This window comes from Sander vitreus, chromosome 21 (assembly GCF_031162955.1).
Source record: "Sander vitreus isolate 19-12246 chromosome 21, sanVit1, whole genome shotgun sequence".
Classification (NCBI taxonomy): Eukaryota; Metazoa; Chordata; class Actinopteri; order Perciformes; family Percidae; genus Sander; species Sander vitreus.
Window position 1 is genome coordinate 17,353,251 of NC_135875.1, and position 17,774 is coordinate 17,371,024.

At 41.2% G+C, this 17,774-nt stretch overlaps 1 protein-coding gene and 1 long non-coding RNA gene across 3 annotated transcripts in view; one reads left to right on the forward strand and one right to left on the reverse strand.

The window, feature by feature from the left end:
* On the reverse strand, positions 1–17,295 carry noxo1b (NADPH oxidase organizer 1b). Of its 2 annotated transcripts, none has more exons than XM_078279410.1 (9): positions 17,202–17,295; positions 3,534–3,727; positions 3,334–3,414; positions 3,168–3,240; positions 2,816–2,999; positions 2,542–2,744; positions 2,314–2,421; positions 1,810–1,927; positions 1–1,525 (listed from the first exon to the last, which is right to left on the reverse strand). In XM_078279410.1, the coding sequence occupies exons 2-9, from the start codon at positions 3,606–3,608 to the stop codon at positions 823–825; spliced, it is 1,545 nt and encodes a 514-aa protein (XP_078135536.1). In that variant the 5' UTR covers positions 3,609–3,727; positions 17,202–17,295; the 3' UTR covers positions 1–822. The 2 variants fall into 2 exon arrangements, with proteins under 2 accessions (XP_078135536.1, XP_078135535.1); XM_078279409.1 differs by lacking the exon at positions 17,202–17,295 and adding an exon at positions 6,721–8,223.
* LOC144536331 (uncharacterized) overlaps positions 16,941–17,774 on the forward strand; it is a 6,253-nt gene continuing 5,419 nt past the window's right edge. The window contains exon 1 of the long non-coding RNA XR_013503738.1: positions 16,941–17,177. This is a non-coding gene — a long non-coding RNA (uncharacterized LOC144536331). The remainder of the gene's footprint in view (positions 17,178–17,774) is intronic.

The window sequence follows — 17,774 nt, forward strand, 5'->3', positions numbered from 1 at the left end:
TGGTGAAAGTTAGATTTTACTAATAATGTTATCCACATTATAATACATATTGTACATATACTGAACATGAAGGGGAGAACAATAGACAATTTAAATAAGCAACAGACAATAGAAGGCAATAATGAAATGAGAACATGTTCTGACTGTAAACTGGAATTCCTTTCTGTCAGCTGACAGCTTGTTAACCACGGCCATCATATTTCATCTTTCAGCCTTCACTCATTCACATTCAGTCTATCCTTTGACGGGTTCTATGCTGCTGTTTACAAAAGGGTGGCCTGCTAGAGGCTATACATTTATTTATATTAGGAGAAACTGTCAAATATAACATAGTAAAAAGTAAACATCACTGCTGGGAAAGATAAAACAAATAAAAGGTGCATAATATTTTAGTGAGTTTTCTATTATCAAACAGTAAAGAGAGATACATCAAATACAAAATAAAATATATAATATAAAATATCTGTTTACTACTGTATGGCAATTTCACATACATTTTCTTGTACCTGCTTCTACTAACGCTTCACTGAAGCTACATTATTATTATTAATATTATTATTATTCTTGCACTGAGTGAAATATTCAAACCCAATATACCATGTTCTATTTGATCAAATGGGACATATTTAAACGTCATCTTACAGTATTCAGCATACATTTATCTTGCCAAGGTTGCTTTCTCTCCCATCTTTGGTATGACAAGAATTTGATATAGAGATATGAACAATGCTGCACAAAACTCATTTGACTGACAGACCCCGTGGGGTCAAACAGATTAAGTATGTTACATGAATACATTATAAATTAGAGGCTTGTGATTCCCTAGCGGCTGTGGATGGACTCTGGCTGAATCTGAAGCCGGGTCTTGGTGGCTAGGGCTGCCTTGCGGGTCATGGTGGTGCAGCGGGTCAGGATCTCCTCAGTTTTGGGTCTGGGTGGCACCCTGGGAGCGTTTGAGGCCGTCTCACTGCCTTTGGGGCTGACAGATCCAGAGCTCTCAGAGCTAGTGTTGGAGCTGCGGCGGTCCGAGAGGCTGAGATCAGGGAAGCTGCTCCCACTGTCGCTGACACTGGGGTGGGGTAAGGCTGCAGGACTGCCTGTGCAGCTCTCATGCTGCGCTTCCTTTTTTAAACTTGAGGATGAGTCGCTGCTGGAGGAGAAGCTGGAGAAGCTGGACTCGGTGCTTGTGTTGCTTGTGTTGCTCGTGCTGCGTGCATGGCGGTCTGAGGTCGAGACGTCCCTCTCCATCTGTGTTTGCGAGCGGGTCTCAGAGAGGACGTCCAGGGACCGGGCCTTGTGGAGACGCCAGAGCACACTGGGCTCTCCTCTGGACTGACCTGCAGAACCCCGCCGTGGGCTGATTTCCTCGCTGACGCTGGGTGCACGAGAAGCCTGAGGCTCCCTGCTGGTTGCCAGGTTCAGAGTGGAGCTGTGCAGCTTTCTCTGCAGGCTGTAGAGGCCTGCCCGTGGGTTGTTGTAAGGCTGCAGGTTCATGGAGGGGATGTAACCTGCCTTGCCATTGAATCTGAAAGAAAATGGAATTTATTTCAACTTTGTTCAACAATTGCAAACTATGGTAACACTCTAAATTAAGTTTAGACTTCATGACATTTAGCCATGTGGCAGAAATATTTGACATTTAAAAGCACCTTTCTAACTCTCTACATAGACAATGAGTACGTTTGTGATGTGTTTGCATGAAAAAGACAATGAAGAGACATTCATGAATGCTTCACCACGGCCTCTTTTAATGTGCTCTTTAATCCTATTCTCTGTTGTTTGCAGTGCAGACAGATAGGATTGGGGTACCTGATGAGCCACCAGCCGTTGTCAGACTTCCTCAGCACCTCCACCACAGAGCCAATGGGCACAGACACCTCGTCATCCTTCTTAGTCGAGTAACTCCTCACGGCATAGTACAGGGCACCTAAGGGTCGCAAAGAAGAAAACTAGTTTAAGAACTGCTGTACAGCTAAATTCTTCTTGTGGTAAAATAAGGACAAATACACAGATTGTCTTTATAAAAACAGTTAGGACCATGCCCTGGTGTTGGTTGTTTGTACTGTAACAATAGGCTTCATTATATGATGAAGTATGGCACAATGGATTTTACAGCTCACGCCAATGTCAGACTTACAAAAGTACAGTTGTGTAATCGAGCTTGAGATGAGTTATTTCTGTGTGACAAGTGCATTCTCTATACACACATGCATTCTTGCACAATAACTTGTGAATTTTACCATCGTGGGATTAATAAATGAATTTGAGTTTGTTTTTTTATCTTAACATTCAACTGTGACAAGTGACACACACCTGCAAGCTGGAATCCAGCATTATTATCGTCCTCTCCATCCCATAACTCCAGGTAGGGAGCAGGGAACCAAGCCAAAAGCTTATCCTCGTTCTCCACCAGCCACCAACCTGGAGAGGAAATCAGACATACTTTCAGCATAAGAGAAATGGGTGTGGGGGAAGCTTGTGTTTTTTTTTTATTTTTTGCTGATTTTCAGTAAGCAGCTGCATGAAAGCTAAAGCACTGACCTGCAGGGTCTTTGATCAGCACATCCAGCTTTTCATCCACAGCGACTTTAAACGGACGGTTCTTGGTGTCCTTTGTCTCGTACGCAGCCACGCAGCGGTAAGTCTGGGTGACAAACGGGTGAGTGATGTTTCCTGCCTGCTGGCGAGTCACATCACCGCCTCCTTCACCATCGGGCAGATCCTCACACAGCAGGATCATGATGCTGTGTGAGAGAGAAGTCAGACATTTAATAATCAAGAACTCCTCATAATTTGAACTGACATGACAACCAACCTGTTCTTGGTGAAGTCTGGCTGCAGGTCATGGACTTTGGGCATGAAGAACTGTGCCACCTCTGAGCTCTGAGTCACAGTTGGCTCGCACTTCAGCAGTTTGCTACAGTAGCTCTCCAGGAACTTCATTCGTTGGACGGATCGCTTGGATCCTTTCTGCTGGAGGCTGCTTCTCCTGGACCCCCCTGGAGAGAGGAGAGGAAAAAGCTTTCAGGATTAATACATTAGCTGAGAAGAAGATGAGCATAACAGCTTTATTTATTAAGCATTTTTCTTATAAGTAGCTAAATGTCGTTTCTATGGGCTTTTCTAAATGCTCACGTGCTTATTTCTTTCAACAAAGATAATCTTACTTCTAAATTTGGGGATCACTCTGTCGTTTCTCCTGAAAGGGTTCATGAGAGGGAACCTCTTTTTCAGCTGCCGCTGTTTGGAAAAAAACAACAAAATAACCTTTAGTATTTATTAAACAGCACACTGAGTATACTGAGTGGGATTTTTATTTTTATTTTAACTTACATGAAAATCCTTAAAATCCTGGAAGGACCTGTAGGTAATCACTTCAGTCTCATCAGACCATAACACAGAAATCATGAACATCTGTGGAGGAACAGAACAAAATAGAAGGATGAGAGACCAGAAGCTTTCACACAAACACAAATACATCAAAGAGATTAACAAATTAACATAACTCATAACATCTTAAGGTTTTAACTCACCCTGAGTTTTGGTGTGTCCCTGTGGACGGCTCCTATAATGCGGGCACTGATTACAAAGCGTAGTTCACCGGCCATTGTGCTCTTGTTTGTGTCTCAGCTCTCAGGATGAATAGCTGCTTTATTGACCTTCGGTCTCCTGCTGAACTGCTACTGCTGCTCTGCCAGATCACAGAGTCTGCTGCTGTAGATATAGGCTTCTCATACGGAGTCAGAGTAAAAAAACACCTGAGGGCTACAAAAAGGAAGCATGCATGCCAAACATGCATGTAAGACAGGTGTAACTGGATCTTATGTAAAACCTGGCAAGTGACTGGCACGGTTCCCTTAAAAAAAGGACAAAAATCATCTTATGCAAGCAATTAATTGTTGGATTCAGTTGTATGACAACAGGCAATTATTCACACAACTCACACTTTAATCCACTTTTTGCAATGCATGTGTTGTGTTTGTTAATAATTGCATGAGATCAGTTGAAAATATCTGACATTTTTCCCATATGACCTACAGTATAGTCAGCAGTTTTATTATATATATATATATATTTTTTAATATATTTTATTATTGTATCAGTACATTATAAGGAATAACACTGTATGACCCCCCCCACACACACACACACCCACACACACACACACACACACACACACACACACACACACACACACACACACACACACAAATATTCTGCCTGTGTGAATTTATCATGCAAGTAAGCAGCTGCAATAACTGTAATGAAGGAGATAAAGTACAGAGAGAAGCATATATGGAAACAAGTGATAATTACCGAGCTGGCATTGTGTTTTAATAACATAGTATATACAAAAAGTCTGACGCACGTCCCGTTGTCAAGGAAAACAACACGTACTTCAGCTGAAGAAACTGCCGCAGGGAGTTATAGTTCATAATCATGCACATATTTGAAGGCTGTCATTATGTAAGATCCACTATTACCGTTGAAAAGTTTGGAATCACCTATATTGATGTTTTTTCTCCTTTCCTTCAATAATGGCAATGCTTTTAACAGAGATAAATCTGTATAATTTCTGACACTAAATAGTTTGGGCCCCAAACGTAGAAGAATGAAATGGGTATAACTTCCATTTAGTAAATGGCCTCACAGTGTTGCATTACAGGGCAGAATACTGTTGTCACAGTTTTTTCCCCAAAAAACTTTTCGATTTGGGGCCACTGCAGTCTGCTCTGTGGTTAGATGAAATAGTTTTTAAACTGGGAATTGTCAGTTCATATGTTCATCTGATATTCCCTAATCAGATACCAACAGAGCTAACCCTAGACTAACCTTCTATTTCTATTGCAAAGATTTAATCCGTAATGTGAAAACTGTAATCTGTCTTTTCCACTACCATAGCATAATACTTCCAGCACTTCTCACGGCGATTTGAAATGTGTATCTTGCATTGTTTTGTTACTGGATTCACTGGTAGTTAAAACGACTAAACTGAAAAGATATCATTATGTAGCGTTTTGGTGATTAAACCACATGTTCTCATGACATTTCACAAAAAAACATGTGTGTAAAATACTTTGAATCAATGGTTGTGTGGTGAGAAATGTTTACAATCCAAATAAATGCACAATGGCAAGTTTTGAATGAAAGACGATGAGTTTGGAGTTTTGTGCCAAGAGTTTTAAATTGTACCACATAGTTGCAATAATGGTACCAACGATTAAAAGAAACTGTAATGGCTTTGCTTTTTTTTTAAGATTATGTTTTTGGGCATTTTCAGCCTTTATTTTGACAGGACAGCAGAATACATGAAAGGGGAGAGAGAGGGGGAATGACATGCAGCAGAGGGTCATAGGTCAGAGTCAAACCCCTGCCTGCTGTGTCGAGGAGTAAACCTCTACGTGTGGGCGCCCGCTCTACCAACTGAGCTATCCAGCCGCCCGTAATGGCTTTGCTAAAGCAACACGCTTGTTATGTCACAGTCACGTCCATGACCCTGGAGTTCTTCTTTGTTTCTCTAGGTTTTCCCCCTCCCTTGTGATTTATGTCTGTCTCTGTGTGTGTCTGTACGTGTGGTACATGTGGTGCTCCTCTGCATTCCTGGTATCAAGTTCAGTCTAGTCTCGCATTGCCAGACATTCCTCCACTGCGCTGCGGAGGAGGGTCTGGCTAGTCCACACAGCATACCAGAAAAATGTCCTCTGGTTTATTGGCATTTCTTTAAAAGCTAAGCGGCGGTGCTAAGCGCAGAGTGGAGCCACGGTGCCGCTGCCAAATAGCCTCGGAAATGAACTGGTTTTGGTGGTATGTGTGTACCTTAAAATGTTGTTTTAGTCGTGCAACAGAAAACTCAGATTGGACAGATAGTCTAGCTAGCTGTCTGGATTTACCCTGCAGAGATCTGAGGAGCAGTTAACCATAGTCCTCAGAAATCCACTGGAGATTAAAATTACAACACAAAGAAAGCAGAAGGTAACGGACATCCGAAAACGGACATCCGAAAAGAGAAACATCCGCTTGAATTTCCGGCAGAATTCCAATCCCGGAAGTGGAACGTCGTGGATATAGACTAAGTTCAGTCTATCTATCCCGGTCATTCAGCCACACACCGCCAGACCGTTAGCTACTGTGGGGTAGTTAACACTAGTAGTTTTTTTTTACCAACGACTGCTGGTTTATTCTATTCTTGTCACAGCGGTTTCTTTGTCTCTTTCTGCTCATACAGTCTGGTTGAATCATTGTACTGAGTTGTAGTAGTCCTCAGCCATCTGATTGTTAACAGATCAAGTTTGTGACAGGCGATTACAAACCTTTAAAGGGTCAAGTCCAATACACTTAAAGAGCAGATCAAATAAGACTGGACCAAGTGCAGTAGTTGGTTCAATGTACTTGGTTTTTCATGTACAAAAGAAAATATTCTTAAAACAAAAGAGATGGAGATCATTTCTGCGTTAAATCTTCACCATCTAAGGGACTGTATGACAATTAGTAGTGGGGGAAGGGGTTCAGAACATTTTAAAGGGTTATGTTCTTTTCTTTCTGCTGATCAGAATGGCCATAGTAATTATGACGGGAGCAAAGGATGAAATCAGGTGACATCATCATAGAGCGACAAAAGTCTGCATAGGTTGGAGGCCGGAAACACGAAACAGCTGTTCATTTTTCCTTTCCAACCAACAGGCAACTTAGGGATTTTTAAGCATGAACACGATCGCTTACCTTAGTAACGTGTTCATCATTGTAACCATGACGACGATGGTCCCCTTATATTAACCGAGCGCATATTTGGACCTAAACCATGATCTGTCCCTAAAAATAAAAAATAAAAATAAAAATAAGTTTCATGCGTTTTGCCATCAAAATCTAAAAACTTTTAAAAACTGTCAAGCCAAAACTCTGTTTCCCTGGTAACAGCTGCGGGTTTGACTAATACTAGACTATAGACTATAGACTAGAGGTATTTGTAGTCCGCTCAGCTCATAGACTGATGACTACATGAATAACTTTGACTTGACCTTAAAACAACGCTGCATTCGCGGTGTAATTATCAGGAAATGAAACCAATTTGAATCCCTTCTTGACTCTGTAGCTGGGAGGCTGTAGTTTTATGTTTGTGTCGTGCTGTGTTTTTATTTCACTAAACATTCAGACTAATCAGTGCTGACAGGCGTGTATGGGGTGTTTTGTGCGTTCATAATGTTGTTCCATCATTGTGAATTACCATCAGAAACATTTTTGGAGGGTTTTGGGCAACGCATCCTTGTGGCAAATAAAGAGGCAGTGAGTGAGACTTGGTGTAACTGAGATGATAGTTGAGTATATCTGCAGGGGTTGACTGCGTTGCTGATCCCAACCAGTCAGTGTATTTATAGTCTATCATCATCGATTGCTCCGGTGTTTCCGGAAACCCATTACCCATTACCTTCCGCTTTCTTTGTGTTGGCATTCTAAACTCTGGTGGATTTCTGAGGACTATGGTTAACTGCTCCTCAGATCTCTGCAGGGTAAATCCAGACAGCTAGACTATCTGTCCAAACTGAATTTTCTGATGCATGACTAAAACAACTTTTGAACATACACATGTTCCACCAAAACAAGTTCCTTCCTGAGGCTATTTTGCAGCGGCACTGTGGCTCTGTGCGGTTCTTAGTGCTGTCCAGAGCATGTGTGAGTAGCTTTTACTCCGTTTTCCTTTGTTAGTAGTTTAGGTTTTGGTTTTGTCATTTATTAACGCTGTTGCTCTGTTTCATTGTAGATCGGCCTTTGCCTGACCGTGGCAAGCTCGCCTTTGTTTGTTGTTGACCTCAGCTGCCGTGGAGCAGCGTTGCACATTTCTGCTTGTTTTGTTAATAAATTGTACTGATCATTTTGTTAATAAGCGTATAATTGTATAATTCCTTCAGTTATTTTTTACATCAATGGTTAATCTCTGATGTATAGGGTCGTAACATTTAAATAATACAGAGAATATTTTCATTTCTGCTCCCCACCAAATATTTTAGCTTGATGTGAATTTTGTGTTTATATGTTTTATGAGTTAAGTTTTCTCTTTGTTAGTTTTTTTCCAACTTTTGTTCAGATTTTTTCCCTATGCTATAGCATCATGACTGTAGGGACAGCAATGTCAGTCGGTTGGCGAACAACTTTCGTGTGTGTGTGTGTGTATGTGTGTGTATGTGTGTGTGTGTGTGTGTGTGTGTGTGTGTGTGTGTGTGTGTGTGTGTGTGTGTGTGTGTGTGTGGTAATAGTGGAGTATGTGCATGCATTCCTGGTATACAGCCTAAATGGCCTCTCCTTATTTCGGTAGTGAAATATTATTCCATCTTTATCTTTGTTGCTTTAGGTGACCTCAGCAAACTCCCGGCATAGCTCCACCCATTCAGTCATTTTCCAGCAACTGAACTTCGTGAATCATAGGCTCCAGTGGTGCAATTGGTCTGTGCATGGTACTTATAAGACAGTAACCTGGCAGAGTAATGCTGAGGTTGTGAGTTCAAGCCTCACCTGGAGCAGCAGAATCTTACCACGTAGGGGTTTATTAAAAAGCTCAAAAAACACTGATCACAAGAAAACCCTGACAACAAAGACTAGCAGATGCTGCCTAGCTTATAGGAAAGGTGTTCAGTTGGTGCTTATGGGGGTTTAATTTAAGGGTTAGGATGAAGAATATTTGGGATATGCCAAATGAATAAATATAAACTAACAAAGGGCCCAGTGAAGGTGACACGCAGGTTTTTGCATTTGATACGGGGAGGGACAGGGTCATCCTTGTCCCTCCTGAAATCTATGACCACCTCCTTGTTTGTTTTTTGTTGAGAGTCAGGTGGTTTCTAGTAGACCACTCTGCCAGTCGCTGCACCTCGTCCCTCGTCTCCTCCAGTTATGAGCCCCACCAAGGTCATGTCGTCTGCAAATTTGATTATTGTGTTGGTGGGGTGGGTGGGTGTGCAGTCATGGGTTTAGATGGCATACAGGAGTGGGCCCAGCACACAACCCTGTGGGGAGCCGGATCTGAGTGTGAGTGTGGAGAAGCTGTGGGCTCCGAGTTTGACGGTCTGCGGGCAGTTTGTAAGAAAGTCTTTAATCCAGGCACGGGTGGCAGGGGGGAAATCCAGGGTAGCCAGCTTGTCCACTAGGATGTCGGTATGATGGTATTAAAGGCCGAACTGTAGTCGACGTAGAGCATTCTTACGATGGATGTTCCAGGTGGCTGAGAGCAGTGTGGAGGGCTGTGGAGATCATCAGTGGATCTATTTGCTCTGTATGGCTCGAGGGGTTGCTGTGGAGTTCAGAGAGAGTGACTGACTGGCAGACTAAAGACTGATTTATACTTCTGCGTAAAATCTACGCCATTGCTACGTACGTAGGTACGTGAAGACACAAACCTACGCCGGACCCTATGCCGTAGCCTGACGTGCACCTCTCGAAAAATGTAACTACACGTCGCGGCGATGCACATCGCTCGGCCATGGCTTGGTAGCGTTGCATTTCCTCCTACTCATTTCCTGGTTCTCCTTCTCCATAAACAACATGAAATCATGGAGAGGGTTCACTTTTCCTGCTAAAGATTTCCCAACTTGGCCAGAAAGCACAGGGGAGACACTTTGTTTCTCTCACTATGACTCTAGAGTCGGTACTCGCTCAGAAGCTAATTGCTGTCACTCTCCCACTTCTCCCTCACTCTACCACACACTCCCCTCACACACACACACACACACACACACATGCCAGCTTGACGCACACACCAGCGCACAAGTATAAACATCAGGCCACTTACGTAGGCTACGGCGAACCATAGAACAGCCTTTAGTCAGAGAAGAGGAGGGAGGCGTTTCAGATTTGTTGTGATAGCTCCCCACCAAGTTTGTGTTAATGTTATGTCCACGTTTGAACAATAATCTATTAATAAGATCATGGACTACATGATTGACTGCACCTGCAGACATCTTACAGGTCAGCTCTTGAATACCTATTCTGTACAGAATGAAGGAATTAGAGATGTTCCGATACCGATACCAATAGCAGTATTGGTATCACCTCCGATACTGCCTAAACCGCTGGTATCGGTATCGGGAAGTACTGGAGTTTATGCACCGATCCGATACCACATAATAAAGCCCTAAAAAAAATCTGCGTTAAAGTAGTTTATTTATAGTTTGTAGTAAGTTTATGTTACTGTTTAACTGGATAATAAAAGAATTATCTGTGGCATTCATTGTTTGTGTTTGTTCATGTTTAACAAAGAGTTTAACCTGAGCCAGACCGACAACAAAAACAGAAATTATATCACATCCATACAGGGATAGTAGTATACAGCTGTTAAAACATAATAAAATATATGACACACTGGTATCGGATTGGTACTCAGTATCGGCAGATACGCAAGTTCAGGTATCAGAATCGGTATCGGGAAGCAAAAAATGGTATCGGACCATTTCTAGTTATGGACGTCATGTGCTGGACCTTCTCTCAGACATTGTCAATGTTATTAAAGTGAATTTTACATAATAGTGATGGCAGTGTGATCTGTGTGTAGAGAGTCTAATACACTGTATATCAGTATCTTGTAGCACTTCCTCATGGTTTCTGGTCTGAGCCACACACACACACACACACGCACGCCAGACGCACACACACACACACACACACACACACACACACACACACACACATACACACACACACACACACACACACACACACACACACACACACACACACACACACAGTCATTAATCCATACAACTTCTTTGGGGATTTTATCTTTTCCCATCAGCAGCTCGTATCTGACTTTTATTCACCTCAGGCTTCCTTGTCTTTCTCTGTAAACACAACAAACCCTTTCTTTCTTCCTGAGATTCTTGTTAAAAAGAAAAACCCCAGATGTATTTCCTTTTACTGCGTGACAAATTAATATTACTGTAATAAAAGTCATATCTAGTGTCATATTTAAAAAAATGCTGCCACATTACCCAATTTGGAGAAATCCAGGTATTTCTTGTTGTGGGGATGATACTTTTAAACTTTGGTATGATAAAGGTATAAGAGAAACATTTGTTTGAAAGGGGGTTTTTCTGTCATTTATTCAGCAGAAATATGGAGTTCCTTCTTTCCATTTGTGTAGATATTTGCAAATAAGGCATGTAGTCAACTTAGAGCACCTACCATCAAAAATAGATTTTATAATCAACAATACGGAGAAAAATAAAGATAAACTTATCTCAAAGATTTATAGTGTTCTTATTACAAGCTCAAGGGTAAATACAGACTATTTAAGACAAAAGTGGGAACAAGATCTTCATATGGAAATACAGTAAAAAGATTGGTCTTTTATTTGCAGGGAAGTACATAAATGCTCTTATAATTTAAGGCATAAATTAGCACTATTTAAGATAATGCACAGGGTTTATTATAGTCCAGAGGAATTAAATACAATGAACAGTGAGCTATCATTCTTCTTCTGGCGTTGTAAGAAATATAAAGTTTTTTTTTTTTCATATGCTTTGGTCATTTCGTTATTTTGGAAATTTGTTACCAAGCTGATATCTCAGTGTTTAAATGTATCTGTTCCCCTTTCACCACGTTTATGTCTTTTGGGAATTAATATGTCTGACAAGTGAAATAAATATGAAAGTATGTACATAGATGTTGCTTTGATGGCAGCTAGGAAATGCATAGCTTTAAAATGGAATGCTTCCAAACCCCCCCCCAGCAATAGTCCACTGGTGGAATGAACTCTCAAGCTACTTTTTTTTGGACAGAATTTATTATAAGAGTAAAGACAGAACCTCTGACTTTTTGAAGATATGGCAGTCTCATAAAGAATTAGATTTTATACATTTTTACATTAATGTCAGGGATTACGACAAAAGTGTTATCTGAGTGCATTTATTATGTTGTTTGATTTGTAGATTTTGTAGTTTTGTGTCTTTATTTAGTTTGTTTTATTGTTGTATGTTTGTTTATGTTTATGGCATTTCTTGTCTGTTGTGTCCTAGTGTGAAGGATCTGAAATATGAATAATGAGATGTATGTTGGAAATATCTTTACACTGTTTATGCAAAAAAAAATATTTAAATGCTGCCACATTTTATTGAACCAACAGAACATGATATAATGATGTATGCATACGCTAGTCTGACTAAATCTTTATGCATGTATAAATGTAAAACTGATTTACAGTAATACTGTGTGCGATACAGGAACAACAGGCACTACATACACTACATCTGTTCCTCAGAGACGTTTTTGACCTGGACGTTCTTGCCTTTAGCAGATAAGCACTAAAACAATCCCTTTTATTTGGGGGCCGGTGGATTAGCTCACTACAGATCACTGAAGAAAGTGGGGGAAACCCAAAACACTGTGTCTGACCTGAAGCATGAACCAACAGATTATTTACTCACACATTTCAATTTAGAGACTTGGTGGAAGCCAAAACAATGCAAATAATGAAAAAATAGGATGGTTCCAGAGTCTATCCAGAAGCAGTTTCAGATTGGAGAGAGAGAGAATATGAACTGAGGGGAATGTGCATTTAAGATAAGATAAAGATTAGAACAAATATAAAACAAAGATGTATATCAGCAAAGGGAGTAAACGTGGAATCTTTTAGATGAGGAAATAAAAATTTGTTACACGCTACAAAGATAAAAAAAAAATACTAAAAAGTAGGATGATTAACAAATATAAAAGCGAGGCATGAATGGGAATGTGTATATGAATGGGAATGCATTTTGTTTTGTTTATTTTTTTTACTTCTGCACATATGTGTGATAATATGTATAAAACATACAGAAATGAATGATAATACATTTTATATAAATTGATAATATCCTGAGGTACCTAAGAACAAAAGAAGAATAAAATAGAATGTAAAAAGGGTAGGTGTAATAAGCAAATGCTTCAACCTACACCTTTTCGATCAGTATTGATTATAAACGAACTAAGGTGACACTTTGTTTTTGGTTGGTGTTTTTTTTTTTTTTTTACCATTTATGTTATGTAAGTGATGTTGTGTATTTATGTGATTGATTGATTGAAACAAACTAAACAAACTAAAGCTGAATCACACGTTTCAATATCATCCCTTTGTCAAATGTTATCTAACACCATTTACTGTGTTTGCTTTTTGACCGTGACTGGGTTTTAAAGGGGCATTAGGTAATGCTTACATGGCTCATTGTGGCTCAATCTTTCAATCATTGCACAGGTTTACAGTAAAAGGATTGGATACGGCTCACCAGTCAGCTGAGATTCTTTGTTTGACTTTGAAACCCAATTCCTCTGACGTCATCGTGTTTCCACCCAACTATTTTGGTGAGTTCTGCATTTGAGGAATGGTTTTGCAAACCTGCATGACTAAAAGACTAAATCCTGAAAGGCTGGAAGGTTGAAGAAACTCTTAAATGTTCATGTGTACAGTATATATCATATATATATTTATATATTTCTCCACTTTATACAAAACAAGACTCTAGAATGAGAGTCTACAGCCATGCTTGCAGATACCTGAGGCTGCACAGTGGTGCTTTAAGCTTTGACAATGCTAACATGCTGATGTTAAGCAGATATAATGTTTAATCATTCTGAGTTCAGCATGCTAACATTTGCTAATTAGTTAGGCTGATGGGACTGTTCTTAGCTTTGCTGGTATTTGGTCATAAAGTGTTGGATCCATTTACATTAATTTCAGGCATTTACTGAACAAAAGCTCAAACTTTTAAATTGTCTTTTGCATCACAACACCCATCTGAATTTTAAACCTTCACGTGAAAATGGATTTTTTTCCAATCGAACAACACCTTATTTCCCATCACAATTACATTCCCAGACCGCAGCTTTGTCACAGTATTGTCATTACAGCTATAATTAGACTATTGATACAAAAAGGAGCCTTTTTTCCTGTTCAAACAAGAATGTGATTCCCTGAAGGAAGCATGTCTCGCACGTTCCAATAATCTATTTATAGTAGGGCTGTAACACCAAACCCACGATTCGATGCAAACCTCAATTCTTTTTATTTTATCTTTTTATTTATTTATTTTTTGTTGGGGGGGCTGAGCCATGACGATAGCGTGAAAAACTCCATCGCTACCTTGTTAGCCGGTTCCTGAATGGGCGTATGTGTGCAGTGCCGTGAAGCAATTCGTTGCATCGCGAGACCTGATATCACGCGATACTTATATAACCATTCCAATGACTCCGAAGCTGTTCAGTTAAGGTAAATTAAGCTAAAAAAAACTGCATAGATCCTCTTTAACAACTCTGACAGTCAGTGTGTTCAATGAGTTTACAAAACTGTAAAAACTGAAAACGGAAATCGGTTTCCTGTGTTTGGAAAATTAAATCTGGTCAGGATAAACAATATGTATGTACTAATTCTCTTGTGTTTTAAAGTCTGGATATTTTCAGCCTATAAAATCATTTTATTTCATCATATAGGCATACTGCTGTAATCTGGAAGTCGTGGCATCATGTTGATACCGGCGTGGATCCCGCCAAGGCAGATGCCTTTAGGTGCTCTGGGTAGGTCTGTGTTAGTTGTGTGAAACCGGTGTATGTCCACCCAACGTGGATAATGGGTACATAGGGGCATGATACATGCCGGGAATTGAAGCGAGCCCTGGATGCGGGAGATTTAGGACACCCGGTTTGTGTATTATTCCTTGAAGTTGTGCGGCATGCAGAGACGGGGTGTCCACGCGACGGCAGGATAACGGGCTGCCTGCTGGGCTGTCGCTGCTCAGACCAGGGGAGAGGTCTCAGCTCACACGGTTGGTCTCATCAGCAAGCATTGCAAGTTTTTCAAGTGAAGCCATCACGGCTTCACTCAGGAGGACTGCAGAGTCTCAAAAAGACAAACGTGTTTTGCTTGGCGGGTACGCACCTGTGCCATGCGTCAGCAAGCACACAGTGGAGCCTCCTTCAGTCACAAACTCATATGTTCTCCTTATCTTTTCAAAAAAGGCTCAGGCTGGAAGTTTACGTTTCCTCACCCGACGGTCTGGAGTGAAACAAGGTCAGACCCATCTGCTAGCGATGGAGGGCCGAAGACGCATAACTATTGGTAAGCAGGGTACGCGGTTGCTTAGGGGCCCGCGTGACTGGAAGATATTGATTGACAGCCGGGGCAATTTTTCATGTGTTATGGTGCGCATTCACCAGTGTTTTTTTGTTGTTGTGGTGCGCATAGGCTGATTTTGTCAGTCAACTCATCTCTTATATGCTGTGTCTCTATGATCCTATCCTGTCCTATTCATGGTAGCCTACTCGTGGACATTGCGCTGTCATCACATGCTGTAGTAGGGGGGCCCGCCTTGATAATCCTGCATAAGAGCCCGGTGTTGGCTGGGGGGCCGAGACTGAGAGCTACATGGAAAAATATGCACCAAACAAGCCACTTTGAAATGTTGCTGTTTTCATGAATAAAAAAGTTGGGTGACCCTCCCCCTGGACTAAAAATCATTGGGTGACCCTCCCCTCAACAAAGAATAAAAAGACATGAACCTCCCCTATTTTCCTCCGGTGGTCCATACCATAAATACCAAACGGTCCCTAACGGCAGTTTACTGAACCGTCGGGGAACAGACCCAGGCACCTGAGTCAGAACAGCGGCCATTCGTAACGTTACACCTCCGTTAGCATTACCGGTGTTCGTGCCGAAAATCTCCTCCCTGCTTGCCTGGGAAAACCCTGACGAACTTCCGGCAAATTTGAGATTTGCTCTGCAAGTCAGTCTGGCCAAGAGCCCATTCAAGCCCATTTCCAATTTTTCCAAATCGAGGCACCAATCACAACCGTTGAGGAGGGTTTTACACAATGACAATAGCGCAGCGATGGCAAGCAGCTTTTTTCAACATGACGGCCACCGCTTGTTGATGCCGCTGTCGCTTCTACGTCACCCAGATCGTTAGTCTGATTGGTTGAAGGACTATCCAATTACGCCCAGAGGCATTTGAGCGATATCCGTTGGTGACGCCCCTTTGGAAACGCGCTGCAAATGAAGCTTGCCCAGACCCACTCTCAGTTACAACTGAGAAGGGTCTGGTGTCAACCAGGCTACCTCCCTGCCGAATGTCAACTTCATGGTGGCCCACCGTTCTCTACATTCATGCAGCCCACTCGCAGAGTGCAGCCTGGTTATGCTTTAAGGATGAGAGTGAGATGGTAGTCATACTGTATGCTGTTGGCAGGTACAGCAGAGACTTCAGAGAGAAGTCCCTGGTTAATGATGACGTATTTACAACCTGTACACTTCAGTCAGCTGTGCTTGTTGGAGGATGTGAACGCGAGCAAAAAGAAGCTATAAAACTGGATAATACAAAGCGCAAAAAACTGCGGGGAAATGGCGACAATTAAAATAAGGAAAGCTCTAGAAAGTAACGTGGCCAGATGTGCTAAACTGAGCAACTTTTTCATTAAAACCAGCAAGAGTGAAATGCCAAATGAAGACGATAGTGGTAAGCTAAGCTAGTCAGGGGCAGTGCAAGATGCTAGCTTTTGTACAAAACATAATAGGCTACAACGTTGCCTGCTAACCAGCACAAAGCCCACGACTAAGGTAATAGAATGTTATATGAATTACAAGGCTGTAGAGAACAGTGCGCTATTGCAGACTTACTATACAAAGTTTTTAATTACATTATTTTAATAGTCAGTCGTGAAGTAGTCTAAGGCATGAAACTCCAGGGCTGGGAAACGAGTCCCACTCTGGCCCTGAGTCACAGTGCTATAGCATGGGAAGAAATCAGGACAAAAGGTGGGAAAAAAACTAAACAAGAGCAAAAACTTCACTCATAAAACAAAACTCACATAAAGTATATACTATATACTATATTTGATGGGAAGCAGATATGGAAATACGCTCTCCCTCTCTCTCTATCTCTCTCTCTCTCTCTCTCTCTCTCTCTCTCTCTCAGCAACACAATCAACCCCTGCAGTCAAACGTTACTATTATCTCAGTTACATCAAGTCTCACTCACTGCCTCTTTATTTGCCACAAGGATAAGCTCCAAAAATATTTCTGATGGTAATTCACAATGATGGAACAACATTATGAAACGCACGACACACCCCATACACGCCTGTCAGCACTGATTAGTCTGAATGTTTAGTGAAATAAAAGCACAGGATCCAGCAAAAAACGACAGCGTCAAAGCTACAGAGTCAAGAAGGTATGTAAAAAAAAAAGTACTTACAGTAATGTGCTTCATCTCCTGATGATTACACCGTGAATATATGCAATGTTCTTTTAAGTTCACTGGTTATGCAGCACGTCTCATTAGCAAGTTTTTTCAGGGTAGGAAGAGGGAGTGAAATGAGTGGGCTGACTAATGACCTCGGAGCTCTCTCTGATGGAATTTCCCCAGTTTAGTCAAGCATCAAGTGTGTACAGCAGTACAGTCTGCTCATTCCCTAATTTTTTTTAAATCCTACAAATGGGTTATTTAGGGGGCTGTACAAAAATGATTAGAGTAGGGACGGGTGTTAAACCTTATGTTTAGATCTTTTTTAAAGCAAGGCCCTTACCAGTGTCATCACTATTTTCTTTGTACTTTGCTTTGCTTCCGTCATAATTACTACCGCCACTCCGATCAGCAAAAAGAAAAGGACATAACCCTCTGAATGTTCTAAACCCCCACTCATAATTTTCATAGTCCCTTAGATCGGGAAGATTTATTGCAGAACTTATCTTCATCTCTGTTGTCTTAAGAATCATTTTTGCATTTGAGAAACCAAGCAGATTCAACTAACTCTACGGCAATTTTTAT

Excerpts from the sequence above, each read along its gene's own strand:
- noxo1b (XM_078279410.1), bottom strand. The coding sequence starts at position 3,608 with ATGGCCGGTGAACTACGCTTTGTAATCAGTGCCCGCATTATAGGAGCC. Across the intron at positions 3,415-3,533 it reads GGGACACACCAAAACTCAGG|ATGTTCATGATTTCTGTGTT; the intron begins GTGAGTTAAAAC and ends GTTCCTCCACAG. Across the intron at positions 3,241-3,333 it reads AGGATTTTAAGGATTTTCAT|CGGCAGCTGAAAAAGAGGTT; the intron begins GTAAGTTAAAAT and ends TTTTCCAAACAG.